Source organism: Falco cherrug, chromosome 14 (genome assembly GCF_023634085.1).
Source record: "Falco cherrug isolate bFalChe1 chromosome 14, bFalChe1.pri, whole genome shotgun sequence".
Lineage (NCBI taxonomy): Eukaryota > Metazoa > Chordata > Aves > Falconiformes > Falconidae > Falco > Falco cherrug.
Window position 1 is genome coordinate 17,576,372 of NC_073710.1, and position 24,268 is coordinate 17,600,639.

Genomic DNA, 24,268 nt, shown 5'->3' on the forward strand with positions numbered 1-24,268 from the left:
CACCCAACATGTCCCCTAATCAACTCACTTTAGGAAACAAAGAAACCCCACATTTACCATTTCATTCTTACCCTCTTTCTCCATCAGATAAATCATATTATTACACTAGTGCGTCTCAGCTTCAAGATTAAGTTAGCAACATAACTCCTAAAAAAAAAGGGGGGGGGGGGGGGGAGGGGCTGAGGAGTAAAACCACAGGACTCGATGGGTCATCTCGTATGACACTACTAGTGGGCAATCAACAGAGAAACAGAAGGATGAACGTGATCAAACTTCCACCAAGTAAACAAAGTTTATCTGTAAAATAGATTTATTGCTAAATGTAGTTCAAAGTATCAACAGAAATTGCACATGCCATTTGATACCTCATTCATTAAGCACATTGATCTTTGAAAACATGATTCTGACTAATAAGCTGTGGTAAGTGGCTCTTGGATTCTTTGTTGCTATTCTAGTGAAAGACCTGGACTCAAAAGCTGAAGAAAGAAAAAGCTTCAGTGCTTCTGCACTCATATCAGCTTCTCAACCTAATCACTAGGACAATTCTCTATTTATTTATTTATTCAAAGATTACAAGTATCACCACATCCTATTTATGAGCTTGACTGAAGTAGATTTTGTCATCACAAATGGAAGAAGGATCAAGGATGCAAAGTTCCCGTTTAAGGAACTTCACTATAAAGTGCTCTTCAAAAGTATTCTGAAGGGTACCAATAAAAAGACTGCACCGCTCCCAACCGCTCAATTATTTATCTCGAGTAACGCATCGTATACTTGTTCTAAGAGAGCAGACAGCATGCCAAAAATGCAGAAACAATTGCTTCAGTTTTTCTTGGAATTTTGACTGAAAAAGTTTGCAGTTAAGTTCTAGCAATTTCACTGGATCCATCCAGGTATTGAAAAATAAGTAAAATTACTCTAATTAGTCTTTCAAAATAGATCACAAAATACAGCTTTCTTCCAAAAATAGGTGCATGTACTAATTTCAAGATTGAGTGTCAACTATGGTTCGTGCAATGTACTGTAGAATAAATTGTAGAATAGGCATCTTTTTTTCAAAAGGTTTCAAGACAGTATATCTGGCTGAAATTATTTCTTTTAAGTCTTTTGTTGCTAGGTAGAACAGAAAAGTAATTTAAAAATAAGGTGAATCCAGCAGACACCCACAGAAGCAGCTCCACCACTGCACAAACCAACACACATATGTTTTAATATCAAATCTTGTGAATTTAGACACTTGTTGAGGACTTTCTGCAGTTTGATAGCAAATAAACAGCTCTTGTAGGCTAACGAGACGACTTGGTTAACACAATACTACTTGACTTACCTAACTGAAAGGCAAGTTACTTTCTTTCACTTCAATGTGAGTTTTCTTTCAACAGCAATAGGCATAGCTTGACTTCATGGTTGTATCAGAGTATGTGGAAGAACTACTTAGCTTATATTTTTGGCAGCACTCCTCTTCAAAAATTACTCAGCACACATTAATTGTACTCCACAAAAATCAAGCCAAAGCTTTGTAAATCCCTGGAAATGTTCCATTCAGAGTTTCTAAAGCTGCTTGCTCTGGGTATGACGAACAAATTGTCTTACAACAGTCTACTCTGTACATACGGCTGGCAGGAAGGATTTTTAATCTTCTCAGTGGAAGACTGTAGTTTCATAATTCTAGCTCCAATAAAAATACTAGAGTTCCAATTATTAATTGATAGGCAATTTGCAATTTCAAGCCACATCTGTTTAAAATTTCTTTTTACTAATTCGTTTAAACGGCGTTATCACAACACTACAAAGAGTGATGGGAAAAAGTCATTCAGTTTTGCAAGGAAAAAGAAAAAAAAAAAAAAAACAAAAACCAAGATACAGAAGAGAAACTGCTAAGCACAAAGAAATAAATGCAACTATACACAAGGTAGGGAATATAGCAGCTGTGAATACATAATACTCCACACACATTGATTCCTCATTACTTAACAATCATAACAAAACTATGCCTGAACAAAGACTTGCCACAAGAGGGGTATTTTAGAGGTCAAAAATTAAGTTAACTTCTGAGTGGCCTTTTCTTACATATTTTTTTTCCCACATTTTTTGCCTTGTTAAGAATGAGTATGTATTAGGTGCGTTTATTTTTTCACCATTTCACAAACCACAGGCTGAGCATAGGTGATGGGAAAGAAGTATTCTGTCAGCTTCCAACAGAGTCCCTATCGAGATGCAGCTGTCCAACTACAGTACAGCTCAATTCTCTGAGTTTTTGTGAGCATTAATTAGTCTTCGTCGCATCTCCTGGTTCCTGACCCTGTTTTCTTCATACTGGAAGACAGATAAGGAAATTAATAGATCAGCTGTTATCATTAAACAGGTAAGTTAAATTTAAAAGTGTAGAGAGCATTTATTACTGAGGAACAGGAACTATCTTTGACTGTTGCATTACAAATTCAGTTCTTGTTAGTACCTATATATTGGTTCCTTTTTCCTTTGAAATTAACGTTGATTTGATTAAAATACATGTTTCTAAGTTTGAGGTTATTAAGCTAAAGAGTATTAGAACATTCTAGTAAAGAAAATTCCATTAATATTATGGAGTAACTTAATTATACAGCCATCTTATGTATGACAGCTACACTTCACACATGAACTAGGAAAAACGTTGCACTGGTGCTATTCTAGAGCACAGGTCAGGCTCTTTTCCTTTTAAAAGATACTGATTTATGTAAGGGTCTCTGCCTTCTGAGGCATTAATTTGTCATCACAGACTTGGTCTATTTTTGATCCTGGTCATTAATTACACACAGATAAAGTAGTATACCAAGATGAAAGGAACAAAGGGAAATCCGGATTGAATGAGGGTAAGGCTTTTTTGCATTTTTTATGGTTTAGAGAAGAAACACAACAGACAGGAGTCCAGTGTAAAACGGAACCAAGAAAGCCTTCACAGTTTAGACACATGCAGAAGACTACCATGCTTTCAAGTATGCTCCTGCACTAGCAAAAGCCTGAAAAGCCTAACTTTCCTTCACTGCAGCCGAAAAGGAAACCTTTTCATAGCTAAAAAGTGAAAAATTAAAAATCAATGCATGATTTTATATATATTTCATGAGAAGCAAATTATTCTTGGCCTTCAGTTAGAACATATATTTGTTCAATTTTTTAATAACTGGCATCAAGAATAAAACCCAAGTAACCCACAAATACTCAATTCTCTATATAATGTAATAAACTGCTAAGGAGATTGATTTTTTAAAGGATTTGCAATTTTTCACTTATTATACTGACTGGCTTGTAACTGAAATAATTGCCCAAAACATTACTTAACATTTATAGAATGCTTAACTTTTTCCCATGCTAATATTTAATTTTTCAATAACCCATCCATGTTTTTACATAAAGAACAACGGACCTTTAAAAGCTACATCTTTACTTATTCTATACTTCTGAACAGCCTTTCAGGGGCTTCCTAGTAATGGCATATCAATGCAGCCATATATTAAGAAGGCAGACAAACACAGACATCAAGAACTCCTTTTAACATAGGGGCTTCAATGGAACAAAGGAAAACAAGATTACATGGAAAGAAACTTCATTATTTTACACATCTGTGCTACAGTTTTCACGGGGCAGAGGGTGGTATTTGACACAAGCAGATTAAATAATTTCCACAGACTGACAGAGGAAGAAGAGCGGTCCCAAACTGTTTGGCTATCATCCCCTAGAAGTTTCCCTTTTTAGACATGATTGTGAAATTTATGTCAAAATTGCTAAGTACAATTTCAAGTTAAAAGGAGTGTGAGCAGTTCATTTACGTGTTCTGTCACGTAGGCATGACAACCACAAACATAAAGATCAGTTGTTAGTGTTCTGAAAATGTGCCCATTAGCTACCTAATCTATTTAAACTCCTACAGTCTTCCATTCTTTCTATGCAGATGTAGTATGGCAATGAGTTAGGTTCTAAGCATCAATATTTTCATTTTGGACCTAACTCAGCAACTCCTCAAGCAGTTTCAGTCAGTATAACTGACTTCAGAAACAAGTGTTACTCACACAGAAGTGAACTGTTACTGCTTTATATTCTATTCTGTGTGAATAGTACTACAAAAGAAAAAAAAAAAAAGAAAAAATCAAAAGCAATCTGTGAAGTGTCAGTTCCTATTTGCCATATTTGTTTGTTAGAATGAGTATTCGCCTATTTTTGTACATCCAAAAATAGATCATGGTATTTGTTAAAGCCAGACTTTACCTAACAAATTTATAAAAAAAAGTTTAAATTGGGTCTCAAATGCCCACTCCAGAATGTGCTTACATTTATTCCTTTGTACTACTTAGTAAAAAGCAACTATTTCTATCCCATGGACTACTTTTTTTATTAAGCATTTAATCATAGTAAATTTGTTTCTTACCTCTTTCTTTAAGCACTTCCGCATCTCACGGTCAATATCATTGCAATGGCCAAAAAATTTCAAAATGTTGTGCTGATAAGTTAGGGAGAGAAAAAAAACTTTTACAATTCACATGCTTTTTCCTCTGACGCTCTAAATTTCTTAGAAGTCACTTGCATTGTGCAACATATCCCAGTCATCTTCTCCTTTTCTTTTTGAGAAAAACAATGCTTTATAACTTTTTTACTTAGCAGCTAGAGAGAAGTTAAAGCTACTCCCAAGCCTCCTTTGAGCCACCCCCACCTTGCTGAAAATTGAAGGTACTCACCATGTTGTACAACCAGACTAAAATAGGATACCTAAGCTGAAGCTATAAAGTCTAAATGTAGAACATATTTTACTGATCTAGGAATCAGTCTTGCAACTTTCACTCACGCTAGCTTCAATAATGTAAAAAAAAAATAAAATTAAATATTCTGAACTCCAGTTTGTGATACAGAAAGATATAGGGAGATCTACAGGCATCCTGTAGGTAATGTCCTCCATGCTTCATTTTCATTATTTCTTCATGACCTAGAGAGGCAAAGGACTTGATGCTCCATCATCCCAACCACATGATGAATGTGGTGTTGGTCCAGAGATGCAGGCACTAGGCTTAGATGACGGAAATGTTAGAACCAGTATAAAAAACAGGGGATTAAATTTCTCCAGATCTTGAGGTTAGTAATTAAGATGCATTTACCATCTTTATGACACAGCTTAACTGTGGGCCTTGTATGCATACATAAGTGTTACTTAGTTTCTGAAAACCTGCAGGCATTGTCCTTACAAAGGCATTCCCCAGTTAACCTGATGATATTCGCCACAAAAATCTGTCCTCTTAGCCAGGATTTCCTGAAGCGATTTCATATTATCAGCCACCAAATCGCTCTCAGAATGCATTCTTCTAAAAGTACTACTTTCTCAGAGATGCTTGCTGCCATGCCAGAGTCTCATAGTAGAATCTAGTAGCAGAGCATCCAAGCAATTCAGAAGATTTGAGGGAGTCAAGGTTTTAGTAGATATTTACAACTATACAATCAACAGAGACAATTCCACCAATCTTTTAGAGAACTAATTAATTAAAAAATAAAGAGACCATGAAGAACAAAGCAGAGGAGAATGAAGGCACTTCCATATTTCAGAGGGAAACCTATGCACACTTCTGTAGCTGATGAACTAGCTAGATGGGTTTATACATGTAATACAGGAACACTATCAAGAATTCAAACAGTGGACAAGATTTCAGCCAATAGAACATGGCTGAAAGTTGGAGCGGGTTAATAAAGATTATGACAAACACTTAACTATAGCAGTGCTATAATTAGCTTGTTTATTCGTCTTTGCTTTATAAAGGGCATCAGATGACACTCTGAAGCAGTTGCATGTGATAAATGGTCACTTTACTGCAAGCTGATCTTGCTTTTACAGCATTTTCATTTTAGCTAATACAGACTTAATTTTGTATTCTATTCTCATACCTCATGTTAAGTTTCAAGGTGAGTGCTCACATTTCAAGCTAACCTCACTCTTACTAGTGCATACAGTAAGTTGAATCTACGTTTATTTAGCCAGATTCCTAAGCTGTCAACTTTTTGGCTCAGATGATGAGGAAAAAAGAATCCGTTTCCCAAAAATAATTATTACACCCGTTACAGTAATAGGATTGCAAGACAATACGCACTTCTTTTAGCTGCCACCTATACAAATAAGTCTCTTTAAAGCACGTACTTGGCACCAGAATGGAGTTGTTAAAAAAAATTTTAAAAATCAAAATGATGTCAAATAGGAATCCTGTTAACGTCTCCTCACTAGATGGAAATCTTGATGTAATGGGCAGGTTCTGCATTAGAAATAAATTAAATCAAACATTTGTGAAAATGCACACACAGGATACCCAATTAAAAAATAATGCTTTTCATCCCTCAGGAATATTAATTTAAATTGTAGATGAAGGTTCTTAGGACACTTTGGCATAATAACAAAACAGCAGGTAGTCACTGATAACTGATTAAGATCACCGACTTCAGATTTCAGTTACTTCCATTTTAAAAGGGTATTTCAGCACATTGCCCTTGCATTTTAAATTAAAAGGTATTGCTTCCTTTCAACCGAGTGTGAAAGAAGCCATCTTCACCCATTTTGTTTTGAGACTGCTAGCACAGATACCCTCTTACACATAGTTCAGCACAAGGCTGACAAAAGTAACTCCTTTTCATGTAAAGATCAACTTCAAACAAAACCAAGAGAATATAATTGCTGCTCCTAGTCCCTTCGTAAGTCAAACTGGCAACAGATTCCTCTGAATCACTTGCTGCCAAGGAATTCAAGTACACCTTTTAGCTCCAGTTCCCTCCTAAACTCAAGGCAGTCTAAAAAGCTACATTAAACAAAAAGCCTTGTATAGTAACATTGTTATTAAAAAACCAAAACACACAAAACCCCAGTCAACCATTACTTTCAAGTAGTAAATGAGTCTGTCTGGATTCTCTAGTCAAATCGTTGAAAGCCCAACTATATATGTACCAAAAAGCAGGACAAATCCAAGTGTATTTTCTTTCCTGATTGGATTTTTTTTTCACAATTATGTGAAATTAATGCCAAGATTTTAATTTTATATTGCCTATAGAAGTTTTATTCTCCTCTTAACTGACAGTCATTTTAGTTCACAACCCTTTTGATACTACCGTAGTTAATGTACAAGGAGAGTCTTCTCACCTCAATTCTAGCTACTGAACACAACATTAAAGTTGTTTCAAAAAAAAAATCAACTAAGGAAAATATAAAAGTCCCTACAATTTCTCAAACTACGTAAAGCATTTTTAGGCAAATTAAAATCTTAGAACTCAGAAGAAAAGCATAACTCTTACACTGAATACATCTTTTAGTTTTAAAGCTTGTGGATGTTCTCTGTAAGAACCTCTGTAAGAACTCTGTATCTTAGGTTTAAAAAAATCTAGACAGTACATAGGAACAGACAGGCAACGGTATTGGGAGCCCCACCTATGAGGTGGCATCAACAGGTTCCAGCGTGCTTACATTTCAATGTACTGCTCTACAAGTGCCAACGAAAAACAATTAAATGTTGCTGACATACCCAGTACAGCATACTCATTGTAAGTGAATTCTAGTATTAAAACTCTGCTCCCCTCTTTGTTGTAATTTAGAAATCATAAGAAAGTGTGGTACCACAAGATTTTTTATGTTAATTTAGCTACTTTAAAATCTGCAAAAATATTGTTATCCTCCTTTCACGCAAAACATCTTCTCTCACATTTTGTGTCCTATAAGCATTGTTTTTCTTTCTGTAGTACTTTTGCAAAGAAAAATCTAGATTTTTCCTCAACATGGTAAAGCTAACATATGTTTTGTCTTTGAATTTATGGATAACTGCATTACAAAAAAAGTATAAGCATCACATCTGAACATGGATGTGAAAATATTGTAGACTGCATGAAATTATGTAAACCATTGCTTTCCCATTCATACCCAACATCTAAATAATTTTTTGTCTCAGCGAAAACTATCCAATTGAACTTTTTATGCACTTACACAGACATGTATCTGTACAGAACATCTGTTTAGAGTATACAAGAGAACTGAGAAAATAACTGAAAATATTGCAACAATGCTGCAGATACCTTTCCTTGCAGGGGCTGATTCTTCTACATCTACAAGTTTACTACACAAATTAAAAAAAAAGGTCTTCCAAATGAGTGGTGAAATTTCTGTCTTCTTGAAGCAAGAGCCTCAAGAAGCCCAAAGACAATTTGGCATTTTATATCCTTGGGTAGGTGCCTATTAAGAAGATGGAAGTCAAATAGGAATTTAGCTCTCCAAGCATTCAATGTAAGGCATGCTGCATACCCAGACCCCCATCAACACACCTGCTTGTAACACCAGTGGACAGCTGGAATATGACAATGCTGTCAGCATACAAAAAGAAGACTTTTGAAGTTGCATTTTGTTGTTTTTTGCAGGGCACACAGTACTAAAAGGTACAGAAGTTACTTCAGTTCTTAAAATAGGTCTATACTTGCCAAGCTGCAACACAGGAAATTTTAAGACATGTTTTATTTCCTAAAGAAATCACTGGCTAAATTTTACACAAAGTCATCAGATACCTCCTTCAGTGAAAACGTACTAGCTACGTTTCATGGCTGTTCAGCCTAGAGGAGGTTTTCCTCTAAGATCATATAATATTCTCACTAATTCATCTGACACTCATTTCCCCAACCCACCCACTCTTTTCTCTGCTTAAAACTGCTTACCTCTTTGTGACACTTCTTGAGCAGACTGATAACTCGGTTACATTCTTCAGTGTGCAGATGAGGAGACAGGTCTGGATGCATCTTTAGTTAGGGATAATTTTAGTAGTATAAGAACAAGAATCTGACAAAACTTCCACCTGCCAACATTAAAATATGAAAACATAATTAGAAATTTCAAGTTAACCATTTCAGATATTATCACACAGTATTATTTTAACAAAAAATACTTTAGATCAAAACACAGCTTAATATGTGTAATTTATATTTGTACAGTTAAAGTAAATAAAACCAGCGTATGTCTGTTCTCCTACACAGCCCAAATGTTAAAAGTTAACTATAAATTTATATTCTTCACTATCATGAACATAAGCATGTATTTGGGATTTTAATTTTCAGGGACTTTCTAGTAACATTAATCTTTTTTGAACTGCAGATTATCTTTTCACCTCCCTACTTCAGTTTTCTTCTTTCTAGCTTTAAATAAAGCTAAGCATATGTAATTTTTTTTATGCCTTCCACAAAGATGTATCAGAACAAGAAGCACAATATTTCATTACAGCACTCCAGAAACTGGCATCTACATGCTGTTTAAAAACCTCCTCATCCAAAGCATTGATGATGCTTTAAAAACCAGTACTTAATCACTTAAAGCAGCAATGATATTTTTCAATTATGCCAAATTGGAATGTCCCTTCTTGCAACTTCACATTGTTGTCTCTTGCCCTTCCACTGTGCTCCTCTAAAAAGCATGTGGACCTGTCTTCTACATGAATTCCCCCCTCCTTCAGGTAGTGGAAGACAGCATTTAGGTTTGCCTTGAGTCTTCTCTTTTGAACGCTAAAGCAGCCTAGCTCCCTTAACCTTGCTGCATATGCCAGATGTTCCACCCTCCTGACCCTCTTAGTTTCCCTTTTGCTGGACTCTTTTTATCATCTCTGTTAGGCTGTAGGACCCAAAGATGAACACAGTATTTCAGATGTGGCCTCAAAACTGCCAAGAAGAGGATAATAATAACTTCCCCGTATCTGCTACCTACACTCCCAAGGCAGCCCAGTGTGCTGTTAGCCTTTGGTACCGCAAGGGTGCACTGCTAAATCACGTTTTAACTTCATGTCCACCAGTACACCCAGGTCCTTTTCTGCAGGGTTCTCTGGGGCAGGAGCAAACGTCACTCTAGAAATACTTTTTTTATATTATCCCCCATTTAAAAAAAAAAAAAATATTCCCAGAAGTAATTTTCAAGATCTTTTGTTGAAAAGGATGAAAGTGTCATATGATAGTGGCTGAAACAAGATGACATCTTTGTTGTGGAAGATCACCAGGGAGGGAAGAAGAAAAGTCAAGTTCATACCAGGACAAACGGACTCATCTTGACAAAATTCTACTTGCATGACTCATACTGCCACTGAATTAAAGAGATGCTTTTTTGTGTTTGTTTACTTAGTATTTTGTCATTCCCCCTCCTCCCAAAGAGATCCTAGCTGCAGTACATCAGGCAAATACCTCTACAACTTGTACTAAGTAACCATCACTGACTCAATGCTTCAGCTAAATACTAATAGCCAGTGGTGAGATTTTACAATTGCAAAATCCCAATATTCAGGCTGCAGTGCCGACAGCTATAATCTATACTGCTATTCCTAGAATACTCAAATAATATATTTGGCTCGAAGAAGTATGTACACTAATTTACCCAGTATTTTCCACCATGTGTTCAGCTTAACAAGAGTTACATTCCCACAAGCAAACTAAATTTTAAAAATCCAAACAGATTTAAAAGCCTCTTGAGACGCATAAGAATATGTTCCACACAGTGTTACAAACACACGTAGGAATTTCTTTCAAAAATCTCGAAGTCTAATATTACACTACATATACCCTTAGCACAGCAGAAGTTGGAAACTGTACAAGTTGCTTAAGCATTCCATTCAACAAATTAACAAATGAACCTTTAGAAATATGACAGCAGGAGCACGACTGTAACAGCAAAGTGATTAAGAACCCTGCTGTGTTATTGCCATCAGCTTTTGATTGCATGCCACACAAAGTCAATATGTTTTAAATTTATCAGATTTTTTTTGATAGCACTAGAGTTAGCATTCCCTTGAGAAGGTGACACGCTCAATGACTGCACATTACTTTAACATGTGTGAACCCAGCTGATTATTAAACCTCTTCATCATTCAGCCTCTGACCGCTCTTCCTAAAACTGTCATCTGAACTGGCTGTCACAGAAAAAGGCAAGACCAGTGCCCTAGTGGAACAGGTAGCACGCACACCAATACAGGCCAAAAAGTCAAATGGAGCATTTCAAGCAAAGAATCACTATTTCTAAACTAAGTTTAGTAATCACTGCCATTGTTTACAAAATTATTATCAGATAAAGTGGATGAAAGTTATCAATGCCCCAAATAAATCGGTGACAGTGCATTTCATCAATTAAAAGCCTAACAACTCAAATGAACTTTCCAACCAGCAGTCCTAACAGTCACACCAGTTCATAGATCAGTACTCCTGAAATTCATTTTCAAATAACATTCGATATTAAAATCTTTCAAGTTCAGTAATAGATACAATACTCAGTTCATGTAGGTTATGATGGATTAAAGTAACAAAACATCTTCCAGTGGTCATGGAAGGCTTAACTAGAGCCTTTAAGAATTTCATGAAGTTCACGACTGAACAGTGTTATCAGTGCTCAATATTATATTAATGTTTAGGAGGGTCAGATTAGACAGTGATCTATGATCACAGAAGGCTAAAATATTTTTGTGGGAGGGAAATGACTGATAGACAAAAGAGTTCCAAAATTAACAAAAACACATATGAAAAAAGGACAGCATGAGCTATTGGTTTCCTTAGTTTCTTTTTAATAATATTCTAACCTAAAATAAAGATAGCAGGTTGCCATCTTACCAGAAGTTAAATCAACATGGACATAATTTTATATAGGTGGTAGCTCATAAGGAATTGAAGTATGAAAAAACACCGGGGGGGGGGGGGGGGGGGGGGGGGGCGGGAATGCTCAAAAACATTGGGAATAAGCAATATAAATTGCTCTGAGAAAACTACTAACAGAAACGCTGTATCAAGAATGTCAAGGTAAGCATACAATTTCTGTAGAAGAAATACTAGCAAGTAAAGCAGAAGAACAATATTAATAAAGTACAGGAATTGCTTTAGGAAGAAAATGGACCACAAAATGCTAAGCAAACTTTAGTTTCTGAAGCAAATATTTGGAAAGAAGCATTTAGAGGAACTCTTGACATAAAGGCACTGACTGATTTCACTGGGTTGCACAAAAATGGTCTGCCCTTTAATGTGTTTTATATGAGATTTTGAATTCTGTGCTGTTTTTCCTTCCTGGTTAAAAATTATACTACATGTGTATCTAAATGAATTGGTTGAAATGCCTTAAGAAGTAACTGCAAAATTCTATAAACCATTAGCCTCTGAAGGTCGAAGACATGAATAAAGATGATTGATCTTTTGACTTCCTTAACCAGTTTCTAAATCTACGATATCCTTCAGGGGAAAAAAAAGAATTATGAAATTGTCTCGTTCCAGTATCATGTTCTGTGTAGTTTATCTTAAAGTGGGAAAAATAGGGGGTGTTCTACCTTTACAGTTTACAACACAAACCATTAAAAAAAAAAAAAAAAAGAAATCAAAACCTAAACTTAGAAATTACCTGACAATGATAGTAATTTTCCAATACTAATATTTTTGTTTAGAAAAATAACACTTAGAGGATAATTCCTTGCATAAGCAATCCTAGACACTATGCATATCAAATTACTAGATTTCACAACAGGTATCAGCATACAAGTTATCAAGAAGCGATACTCATTCCTAATCTAAAAGGTGATTTATACACATGTTCAATACATTAAATATTTAATTTTAATGTACAAAAGGAACCTGCATGTATTATGGAATTCACAATAAAACTGCAGCTACCTAGCAAGTAGGCAGAAACCAAAAGGCTGCCCAAAACAGCAGGCAAGAACACTGGATGCATTTCATTCACATTCCTGTTAGACACCAAAATTTGGGATAAAGTGCTTGTTTCTCTCCTGACCTCCTTATGGCAAACAGCAACAAAAAGACCTAGCCGCGTGGAAAAGTCAAGGGTTTGGTACATTCCCACTTCTTTCTCAAATGAAGCACGAGATCAGCATGTCAGGAATCTAGGAAAGTTCCTTCTTCTCTCAGAATCTCCCATAAACATGAAATAACCAGTTTGGTGATGCAGAAGGAAAACTAAATTAGGTTGCTTTAGTCTCACTGATTACCTTAATGCTTAGTATTTCCATGTTTGGGGGACAACAACGAAAGAAAGGTTTAAATCTAGATAATTGTTTTCCTAATATGCTTTTTTCCATATTTCGTTAAAACATGTTAGAAGACTATTCTTTAAACCAAGTTTTGCTAATTTTTCCATTTAAAACATTGCACACAGACGTCTTTTTCCCCCCCCCAAGTTTCCAAAGTCAATGGTAAAAAAGAAAACCACATGAATTCACACATTGCTCAGAAAAATTACTTCTTAAAGCAAAACGCAAATCCTCTTCTACCAACCCTGAAGATGAAAAATTGCATCTGAGCATCTACATTGCTAATCATTAAGCTCCTTAACCAGCAGAGTATTACAGAACACACACATTTGCTGCAAACTCTCAAATAGTACCCACGAGATGGCAGCACGACCGTGCAAATGAGGACAGGTACCACTAACAAGAGGGAAGGGCAAACAAATCCGCACATTCCAATAAAGCCACTGTACTCACCATGTGTAACATTTACTATCGCACTTCATTTCTCTAACTTGAGTAAGGCCACACATTTTGAGTTTTAAGTTTTCAGTCACATAGCATTGTTCGGTTTGGCTTTGAAGAAAAATACAATCCAAACAGCTCTTTGTTTACTCGCGTCATTAATGTTTTCCATCAGATTATAAAAAGTTTTAGCATAAGAAAGGATTCAGCTCCACACCTAACTGGATGGTGTTACCTGAAGATATTATTCATGTCACTTCAGCAGAACTTCTGAATTCCTATTATCTTTCATACACAATTTATAAATATTTTTGATGACAGTTTAGAATACTCAGAAGAAGATACTCATTTCAGAGTCATTCAGTGAAATGAGAGAACACAATTGATGAACACCATGTCAAAAACCTAGGGAACTCTAAACTAAGGGCTCTGTTTCTAGCTTTCAATGACATGATTAATGTCTTCCAGATCTAGGTATTAAAGCATCATTCCATGCATTCCATGCTGCTATCCTTAAGGTTGTGATTAGGCACATTGAGAGTGTGCCCTAACTTTCCATTGTTCCCAAGAAATTTAGAAATTCACTTTAATAAACCAAGTTTAGCTGACTCTTATAAAATCTAGTCATAACCTCTTGAATTTCAGTCTTCAAAACTATGCACTAGTTTTCTAGTATCACACAGGGGGCAGCATAATTTAGATACAGATCTATGAAGACTTGCAAATAGTAAAGAAATGCAAAAAGGGGTAAATTATGCCTACTTTTAATTTTTTTATATAAAGTATGTAGATTACATTTCCTTTCCCTGAATCTAAAGAATAATAATAAAACCCCCTCCTTGGTAAATAAGATTCACCCTGATTTTAACTGGTTTTTTTACATGACCACTTTCTGCCAACAATTCAACATCCCTCACAGCAGCAGAATGAGCACTCACCTGCTACTTTTAGTAAGAAGTATCCGATAAAACTACATCATACCTGATGTTATACTTAGTAAAGCAAGTTAAGATGATGTTAGTCCTACCTAATGAATAAAGCAAGTCGAACACCAACTTGATATTCAAATAATTTCAAGTTTTATTTGTGGCTAAAGTCAATGATCAAGTAAAGCACAGTAAGGTATTTTCACCTTCAGGCAATTATTTAAGGGCAGATTCACACAACAAACATCAGCAGTTACAGGACAATTAGTGGAGTATTTTTATTATAACATGCAGCAAGTCAAACTGCACAATATTGCGTTATATCAGAAAAGATTACAGAAGCCACCACTTTCTAATCCTGCTACATCTATGAAGATGGCCATACACAGCTAAGAATGACAAGACCCAGCCAGTATAAAAGTTAACACACGCTGAAGATGAGGTGCTGTCACCAAACCCACAGAAGCTGCACAAGCTATTTTTGTACTTCAGCATCCACCAAACCAGGCTTCATTTCACCAGTTTCATTCATTTCCCGATGAAGCAAAGAACACTATAAACCTCATAATGCTAGTGGAATTGCCTGGCTTACTGTACAAGTGTTTTTTTCCTTTCTGAAAGGGGATCACACTTCGCAGTTGGAAAAGACAGGGCCTCATCCCTTGAGCGAGCCTCCCTGAAGAAAGGCACATCGCACTTAGCAGAAAGTGAATACTATTGGTGTAATACAGCTTCGCTATCGGGTGCTACACCGTTATCAACAGTTAAGGCAGACGAGGAAGCCCACTTAACTAGCGTGCACTGCTTTCTGTCTGTAGTTTCTCCATGTTCTTAAAATAGCGACGGGATACACACAGACACAAGGTAAAGCAAGCATAGGCCAGTCACAAGGGAGGGCCCCCTGTTCCCACTCACAACAGCCGCTTTAAAACCCCTCTTTGAAGCTTGAAGAAGGCAGCAAGGTGAGCAGAGAGCCCCAGAAGCCAGCACCGAGCTCAGGCACGGTCCAGCACGGCTGCCCCACAGCCGGGCGGCAGGGAGGACTCCGATACGTGCCCCCTTTTCTTTTTGAGCGAGAAAACAAGAACACTGCGCGCTGGGGTCCGGCCAAGGCCCCCCTCTTAGCCACCCACACACTTACTCCAGTCCCCAGAGGACGAGCCCAGCCAAGGGAGGCAGGCACCACAGCAGGCACGCCGCCCACGCAGGGCCAGAAAGTGCCGCAGGGGACGGAAACAGCCGGAAGTGACCTCAGCACACTCCGCAGCCGCGGGAAGAGCCCTCACGGCGGGGCGGGAGGCGGGGCGGGAGGCGGAGCGCATTGCGATTGGGTGGCTCAGGCACCGCGCGGAGCCTAATTGGGCGCTTCGAAAGGCGGGCGGCGATTGGTGGTTGGCGGTTGAGCGGGAAGATAGGCGGGCCTGGCCAGGCAGTGGGCGGCTGCAGCGGGTAGGTTACGGGTCTCTCTCTGCTCGGCTGCGTTGGTCGCTTGGCGTTTGTCCCTGTGGCCTCCTCACAGGTACCCGGACAGGTAGTAACAGTCCTGGGTGAGGGCTAGTGCCCTATCCCTGTCCAGGAACTCATACCAGGTCTCCGTCAGTGAGGGAAATGAGGTCTTGGGGGTAAAACGATCGTAGAAAGCCTTTTAAGTTGTTGGTGCCCAAAGCGCTGTTGTTGGTGCCCGCCGAGATCTGCGGTAATGCTATGCTTAGGACTAATGCCAGTCTTCTGCTGGTCGTGCTTAGATACAGATTTGTGCGCCTTGCTAAGGGAACGCATCTCCTGGGCCTGCCTGTGCCTTGATCTTTTCTCTAACGTTTCAACTTTTTAGGTGGCTTCGTCATGGATGAAACTGTTGTTGAGTACATCCGAAGAACTGTACTGAAAATCCCACGAGATAAAATCAAGGCAGTGCTGCAGGAATGGGACTTTTTGTCAGAGAAACAGCTGCAGACCATAAAGTTCAATCAGATAAAGGAGAACATTTCTTATGATGTTGCTCAGCTCTGTGAGGTAATCCTTGCGTTCGGGAACTGCTTGTCTGTGCTATACAGGATGCATGTTGAAGCACTATCAAAAAACCATTCTTATGAAGAAATGAATTTTCTTTGCCCGTAACACAGAATCAAATTGCAGTTTGTAGTCTGGAAAATATAAAGCTGAGCTGGTAATACCATCGATTTTGCCTGGCTGATAGGAGTGCAGGATTGACCCTTACCAAGTATGAAAGTGTGTTTTGAGCTCTAAGTTGCACAAGGTGTGTTAAATATTTTTAAAAATGGGTGTATTTCTACATTGTAAAATAAAGGCATGGATGGAGATTTCCACGCATTACAGAGGGCTAATTTAAATCTATTTAGTATGGGTAACGATAGCACAGTCATTTTCTATCTTTTCGACTTCCTCGATATTTTTGAAAAATTTCCTTGGCCAGAGCAGCTTCTGTTTTGAATACTGTAAGCAAAAAAAGTTTTCTGATCTTCCACTTGAGCACTCTGATTTTGGTGTGCCAGGAATCTTTTACATGTACCATGAGTCTTTCTCTGTGGTATCATAACCCAGATAGATATGGTTTTTACTGATATCTCTTAAATTCTATAGCTTTTTATATTGTTTCATTTGAATTTAATACTCGAAGATTAATTGCATGGAGTGTAGATCCAACTGTAGGCAAAAAACTGTGAAGTTATTCTTGTAAGAGAGCAAATGTCATATTTTAAAATAGCATTTGTTTCTGAAACGTTCTTATCTGTAACAAGTAGTGTCATAAAGTTTCTTAAATTTTTTTTTCATGCTGTGAATGTTAAATAAGGAGGAACTAAGCACGTTAAAATTTCTGACAGTGAAATACTAACCAGTGTTGCATAATGTCATCAATACACATTAATGTTACTTTCAAACTGCTTGTACTGTAAGGACAGTGTTCTTGCTGCCTCTGCAGAGGCACACTTAAACCTTGCTGAAATAGCTTTTGTTATCGGTTTTGCAAAACTGTATTGTGTCCACGTTGGGACCAGGTGTGGTGTCTTTGAGGAGTGCCTACATGCTGTGGACTTAGGTGCAATGTAATTTAAACCGCCAATACTGAGATTTTTCACTTACTAAACAGTGTGATAAAGCATTCTGTACCTGCAGTTCACCGTGCACATTCTTCTTTCTAGGAAAATTTTGCAGACATAAAGCAAGCAGCTATCCTAGACATAATTTGTAAGTAAACAATTACTTAAAATAACATTTATTTTTTTTAGGAGTAATTTGATAACACAATAATTAATTACACAGCAGTTGCCCTAGTGAGCTATGGATTATTTGGTGTAAACAGATTACATTTCAGATGACAGAACTTACTAGATCTGACCTCTTTTAAAAAATTTTCAAAAGCTCGCAATCAGCAAAAGCATGTTTGCTTCTTCTGAGGTCTGAATATATGTAAACTGGTAAGCCACATACAGCACAGAGTTACAAATATAGAGAGAGATGTTTGTCTCCAGTATTCACTGAACCCTAAAATCAGTAATATTGTGCTCCAGTAGGGAGTGACATAGGCAAAACTCAGCAAATACTCCAGTTGGAACTCTTAACTCCAATATTAATTCACAACTTGATTATTTAATAGCTTAAATCTCAAGGTTTCTTTTAGCAGTCTACCCTTAGTTTGAGTTTAGACTGAGTTTTGGTAATTTTAGGTAAAATCCTTCTTTAAACATTAAGCAACTAATAAAGGGTATCTCTGAGGTTTAACTGCATTACAAATAATCTTCCCATCTCTTAATAAAACACTATTTTGCTTCTAGGTATGCTATAATTGGTAGTTTAAGAATGCTGAATAAATTATATTGTGTTATCAGAAGTAATTTTTTTAAATAAACGTCATAAAAGTATCGTAAAATTATTTCTTCCTTCAATTACCATTTGATAATACACTATGTTATTGAGCAATTCCTGTTTTTCTTAGACAACTACACCTACCCAAACAAAAGACTGTGGAGTGTTTACCAGATGAGAAAAACAGGTAAAAATGTCTTTCCTTGCTGTAATCTCACAGTTCTCAGCAACTTAACTGCAGTGCTGCTTCATATTGTACAATTTAAACACACATACAGTCTAATATGTTTTTTTCAGTGGAGAGATCTTTAACATTTAACTATAGTCTAGCATGGATTTCCCAATGGAGTTGTTTTGTTTAATGTTTTTAGAATACTTTCTCTTAACTTCTCAAGCAATTATTAGAAATTAGTAACTACTAATTAAATATTTTCCTCTGTATGGCAATAATGACGATCAAATTTAATATACAGCTTTTTGTATAAGGCTATGCAACTTCAGCCTTTTCTTCTTAATTTTGTTTTAGTAAAACTAAAAACATCTCCAATCTAGGTCTTGTAAACACAGTTCTCTTTTTTTTTTTTCTTCTGTGACAGGGGGAGGAACAGAAACTTTTGACTTACAAGTTCTCAAAAAAAAATTTAAGAGACAACTTCGGTCAGTCTTGAAAAATGTAAGAATAAATGCATTGTAAATTTGTTACAGAACTCTGGCATCAATAGGTTCTTTTTGTAACTTTAGCGAGGTTTCTTTTTCTTACAGTCTACATCAGAAATTAAATGGAATTATTCATTTGGGAATGGTAGGAACTGCATGTGAAATAGGAAAAATGTATTACATATCTTTTCTAGAAACTTTACAATTATGCTGGAGTGAAATAAAATTTGTTTGCCTTAAGATATGACTGGCTTCAAGAAAGGCAGTATATTTGTTTTCTATCAAATTTTTGTCCTATTTGAGTGCACACACATTGCTTAGGTAAGTTGATGTTGCTTTGTCCTGCTACCCAATGACAATACCCAAACAAATCAAATCAGAGTATAGAGAGAAACTGATGTAGCCAGTAAGCAGGATAAGAAATTCAGTTATTATGATTCAGATTAGTAGCCAAATTGTATCCATTTCCTTTTAGTTCTGTTCTTGAAATGTGATGGATTTGAGAATTTGGTCCTGGTATTTCATTATATTACAATGACTGAAATACCATTGTCAATAGCAAGAAGCCGTTTCTAGACTACAGAAATGAACATGGTAAGAAAAACACGGAAAGGAAATATGATCATCTCACTTTCTGACTAAGCAATCTGCAAAAACCTTTTCTTGCTTCAGCTTAGCAGCTTCATTTAAGCAAGGTAATAGAAAATGCCTCTGGCTAGTTAGCTGTGCCACTTCTTGACACACAAAGGATTCCCACTGACAAGAGTGGATAGCAACAAATACAAATCAGACTATCAAATAATCAGCTGCAGTTTATATAACTATTATAATACAGTTGCAATATTTTCATTTTATCCACAAAAACTTTGGGAATTGATGTTGGTCCAGCAATTTAAATGGTTTGACCTAGCTGGACTAAAAGCTTGGCTACATATGCTTCAGTCAAAGGGAGGAAGTTTTGGTGGTGTAGGTTTTTTTAAAGGAAGTTTTCCAACTTTTAAATCACTCAGATTGAGTCAAGTTAAAAAGAAATAACTGAGAGCAAATCGACATGAACGGGAAAGGGAATCTTCAAATTTCTGATTGTGTATTCGTGAGCAGTGATAAATACTACATTCAGGTCTGAAATCACAATTTGATCAAATGTTTAGTATCTCAAAAATTGGGCATACTGGAAGTATTGGCACTAGCCCTCCATGTAAATAGGCACCTTTTTGTTGTGGTGTTATTTTCCCAAAATATTTTTCCCCAAAAAAAGGGGCTTTTGTAATAAGCTATTTTTATTTTCACCCTTCAGAAGAAAATGAGTATCCAACAGGAAGAAAAGTCATATTGGAGTTAGAAAGGTGATTTCCCTTTCTTCCCCCCCGCCCCCAGTTTGTGAGGTTATAATTTTTTCTGTGGAAATCTGATTTAATTACAATCCTGACCACACTAGTGGGATTTGTTTCTTATTCAAGCAGTAGTGTACTATAATATGTTTGGGTCCTGTGAACACAGGGTGAAGAGATAACATAATCTTTATAGATGCCTGAATATGCTGGTAAATCGAAGCTTTTCTTTTTCTGGTAGGTCACCATCAACTTCAGAGAATATGAGGATAGTGCAATCTGGATCAGAATTGCCTGGGGAACACCATATACAAAACCAAACCAGTACAAAACCAGCTATGTTGTATACCATTCACAGACTCCCTATGTCTTCATTTCGCCCTCAGTGCTGAAGAGCAACTTGCCTCTGCTATGCCAGGTACAGAATAAAACTGTGTCCCTGACTTCATCACAGTCACGTAGAGCTGCAACTGTGTTATCTTTTAAGAGGATGGGTGAAGATTTGTCACTTAATGTAATTTACTAATTTAGATATTATTTTCTTTTCCCCTTAGTTCATGATAACAATGGGGCAAAAAACAATCTTTGTGACCTTTGGAATGCTACATAGTGAACAAATTCAGTTTATTGAGATTTTTGCTGACCTTGAATGGTTCTAATTTCTTACCAAGGCAATATTCAGTTAAATTGTCTCAGAAGTTAAGGAATATTCCATCAACACAGTTAACTTCAAGAACTAAATGAATGAGCTCATGAGGGAATCCCATTTATTAGTTTTAAAAGAAGCTTTCTGTCAACTCATGATCACCATTGGTAGTCTTTGCATTTTTTTTCCTTATTTAGCAGACTTCTGTACTAGTAATTTAATTATTTTATTAATCTGACTTTATAATTTTTTTATTTTTCAGCTGATAAGGTTGTAGGGCTTATCTGATTAACTGACACTTAATAACAGTCTAATCGGTATTTTTTTCAACATGAGTCCTGCTAGTTAAAAGGGAAGTTGCTTACCTTGAAACAAAAACTTCTCAATGTCTAAAATACCATATTTTTTCCATATTGTAAACACAGTGATGATTAAGACTGATGTTAAATCAATTTCAATTTTTATTTAAAGGCCCTCGTTGTTGCTTCCAATTACCATGACATCTGTGCAATGGAGCTTCGAAGTCATTCTTTAAATTCCCTTAAAGATATTGTGTTTAAGACATATAGCCAGGTGAGCCACTTCACAAGTATATCCGAAGATAAGTCTTGCTTTTTGTTTCAGGCCTAGTTCTTGGCCCTAGCAGAGGGGGAAATTCACTTCTTCCAAGAAACCATCAAGTTAAAGTAATATTGAATTACTGAGGTGGACAGCCTCTCATTAAGGTAACGTTACAATAGGAATGTAATTACTTGGTATCCCACCTACTCTTTATCATTGTTCCTGATGGTTAAACTCAGTCTAAAATTGTATGAACAATTCAGTCCTGGGATTTTTTAGCATCATTTCACTAGGCTTCCCAGAGCAATGAGTGGAAGTCTATTAGAATGGGTATTTACTTTGTTCATCCATGTAAAACTTGTAAATAGGGAAATGTACACATGTAACATAGGATGGGCATTCTTTTCTCAAAGTACTGCTGGGAATTCTGAGTTCTAGCAATTGTCAAAAACTGGAAGAATACTTGCTTTCAGAATAAGAAGTAAAAAGAAATGTGGAAAGTTGTTTTCAGCTACAGCCTCTAAAAGTGGGAATGAACTAAAACTTTTTTTTTCTTTTCTCTCTCTCATTCTCTCAATCTAGAATTTCCAAACTTATTGTCCAAAACCTATACAAGAAAGGAATGTAGCTCCAGAAAGTGGTATGTATATTTTAAATTAAATAGCAGTTTCAGTGTCATTACTGCTGGCTTATGAAATGAGATTTGTAGTCGGAAATGTACATCTGTTACATACATGTTACATGAACCATCCTGGTGGGGTGCCATAATACTGGTTTGTCACTAGGAGAGGTAGGTATTTCCCCATTACTGTCACTGAAGACAGTTACGAAACCAGAAATACTTAATGCCCAGTATCTCCTTTGGTATTGGCTTGGGGTTTTTGGGTTTTTTTTGGTAAGAACTGGAAATATAAATGATGGAGACAACTAGCTTATGAAAAAAGATCATGAGGTATTCTTTAAAGTTAATATTTTCAGATTTTCACTGGAGTAATCTGATCAGAAAACCAGTATTGTATTAGCTGACAAATTGGTCTTTCTGGCTTTCTCTCTTCTCTTCCCTACTTTTTTCCCCCCTGTAGAAGATTTAAGGATAATTCAAGAAAACAGAAGTGAGAAAGAAAGAATAAAGAGACTGAATCGGGAAGTTTTTGGTGATGGTCCTCAACCGCAACTTGAATTTGCACAATATAAGGTAGTAAAAGCAACAAACTTGGGGATTTTTTTTTTTGTTTTACGCTTTAAATGTAGTAGTAGCAACACTAAATTGGAAACTGAAGAAATAGTTTTTTAAAAAACTTTAGGGAGGACATTTAAAATAAATTAGTTAGAAGTATCTTTAAGAAATAATTTGCATTGAGGTTTGGTCAGACTAGTAAACCATGTTTCAGTCTTTCAGCCTGTGAACCAAGCATTTGAACTTGTAAGTCTATCTCTATTACAAAAACACCAGCAGTGTGTTGAAATGTGAGAAACTAGGGTTATTTGAAGTACATACAAAGCTCATGTGCATATAATACCATAATTTAACTTGGATTATGCATAGATTTTATCTGATGAACACATACTGGAAATTCTAAGAGATACTTAACATATTTTCCAGTATTACTAAATGAGCTGCCCCTTTCAGCAGAAAACTGCTTACCACATGGTGGCACCCTCTGATTTTATTAAAATATTCCTCCAGCTGGAATAATATTAACATTACAAATAAGATACAGTCTTATTACATACTACGTTTTTAATGTTATGTTTAAATCATAACATATAAATTATAGTCATTGCTTATACTCCCTGTTCAATTTTGTGTTAACAGCTTGAGACGATGTTTAAAAGTAATCCTAAAATGGATGTTTTAGATAAAGAACCATTCAGATGCCTGGTCAAGTTTTCTAGTCCACATCTTTTAGAATCACTGAAATCCTTGGCACCAGCAGGTAAGTGTTCCAGCTCTATAAAGTGGAGGAAGAATTCACAATTTAATGTTTTTGTCATCTTACATTTTGCTTGTATCTTGCATAAGGGAGAACCTTTACAGTTTTGTTTACTAGAGTAAAAATGTTACCGCTACAAAAATTTGTCTAAATATACTTACCAGTTTGTTCCTAGAATTACTGGTTTGTACACAGATGCTCAAGCTGTGGTTTTAAGTTTTGTAACAGTTATGAAAGGCAATACTGGTTGAGTTAAGCTATAATTATCTGCCTCTTTCTAGGTATGGCTGATGCAGCACTTTCGCCGCTACTTACATGTATACCACACAAAGCTAGGAATTATTTCAAGATTAAAGAGAAGAAAGCTTTCTCTCCAGAAAGCTTTGTGACCCGTTAATTTAAAACAGATTCGTAGAGAAATATACAACATGGTGCAGCACAAGAAGAGTTAACAGAAGTCTTTAACAGGAGAAATGGAGAACATGGTTATTTTACCTGTAAATGTGATGACTGCTCTTAACTGTATTTTTAATAGTATCTGGGAAGTTAGAGCTTAATAAAGACATAACAAGACAGCTCTGGCTATTCAGTTTAGTATCATAGCTATGGCTTGCTAAGATATTCTAGGTGGCCTCCTTGTTTCAGCTCCAGTTCAGCAGTGTAACAAAACACGTGCCCTGTTTTGAACACGTGAATATTCCCATTCAAATAAGTGGGACTACCCGTCTGCAGGTCAGGCATGTTTTTACCTTGCCTGTCTTTGAATATAATCTTCATCTGCCACGGGGGAAAAGGGGCTCTTGGAATATTGAGAGTGAAAGGTTTCCATCCAACTTTATTAGATGTTAATTCAGATCCAGAGTTTTTACTTGCCAAGGGCTACAGTCGATAACAAATACTTAAAAAAAAAAAATCTGTC

The 24,268-nt window shown here is 36.5% G+C and overlaps 2 protein-coding genes across 4 annotated transcripts; one reads left to right on the forward strand and one right to left on the reverse strand.

Moving 5' to 3' along the window:
- Positions 1-292: 292 nt before the first annotated feature.
- CMC2 (C-X9-C motif containing 2) lies at positions 293-15,679 on the reverse strand. Its single transcript, XM_014278661.3, has 4 exons — positions 15,537-15,679; positions 8,692-8,828; positions 4,403-4,474; positions 293-2,316 (listed from the first exon to the last, which is right to left on the reverse strand). Exons 2-4 carry the CDS (start codon positions 8,770-8,772, stop codon positions 2,242-2,244), a joined length of 228 nt encoding a protein of 75 aa, XP_014134136.1. The 5' UTR covers positions 8,773-8,828; positions 15,537-15,679; the 3' UTR covers positions 293-2,241.
- Positions 15,680-15,788: 109 nt separating this feature from the next.
- Positions 15,789-23,922, forward strand: CENPN (centromere protein N). 3 transcript variants are annotated; one of them, XM_027803011.2, is made up of 11 exons: positions 15,789-15,844; positions 16,227-16,408; positions 17,557-17,602; positions 18,351-18,407; positions 18,817-18,893; positions 20,450-20,626; positions 21,326-21,427; positions 21,998-22,055; positions 22,498-22,610; positions 23,232-23,352; positions 23,631-23,922. In XM_027803011.2, the coding sequence occupies exons 2-11, from the start codon at positions 16,238-16,240 to the stop codon at positions 23,744-23,746; spliced, it is 1,038 nt and encodes a 345-aa protein (XP_027658812.1). In that variant the 5' UTR covers positions 15,789-15,844; positions 16,227-16,237; the 3' UTR covers positions 23,747-23,922. The 3 variants fall into 3 exon arrangements, with proteins under 3 accessions (XP_027658812.1, XP_027658828.1, XP_005432435.1); XM_027803027.2 differs by having other exon boundaries at positions 15,801-15,914; XM_005432378.3 differs by having other exon boundaries at positions 15,811-15,926.
- Positions 23,923-24,268: the final 346 nt, after the last annotated feature.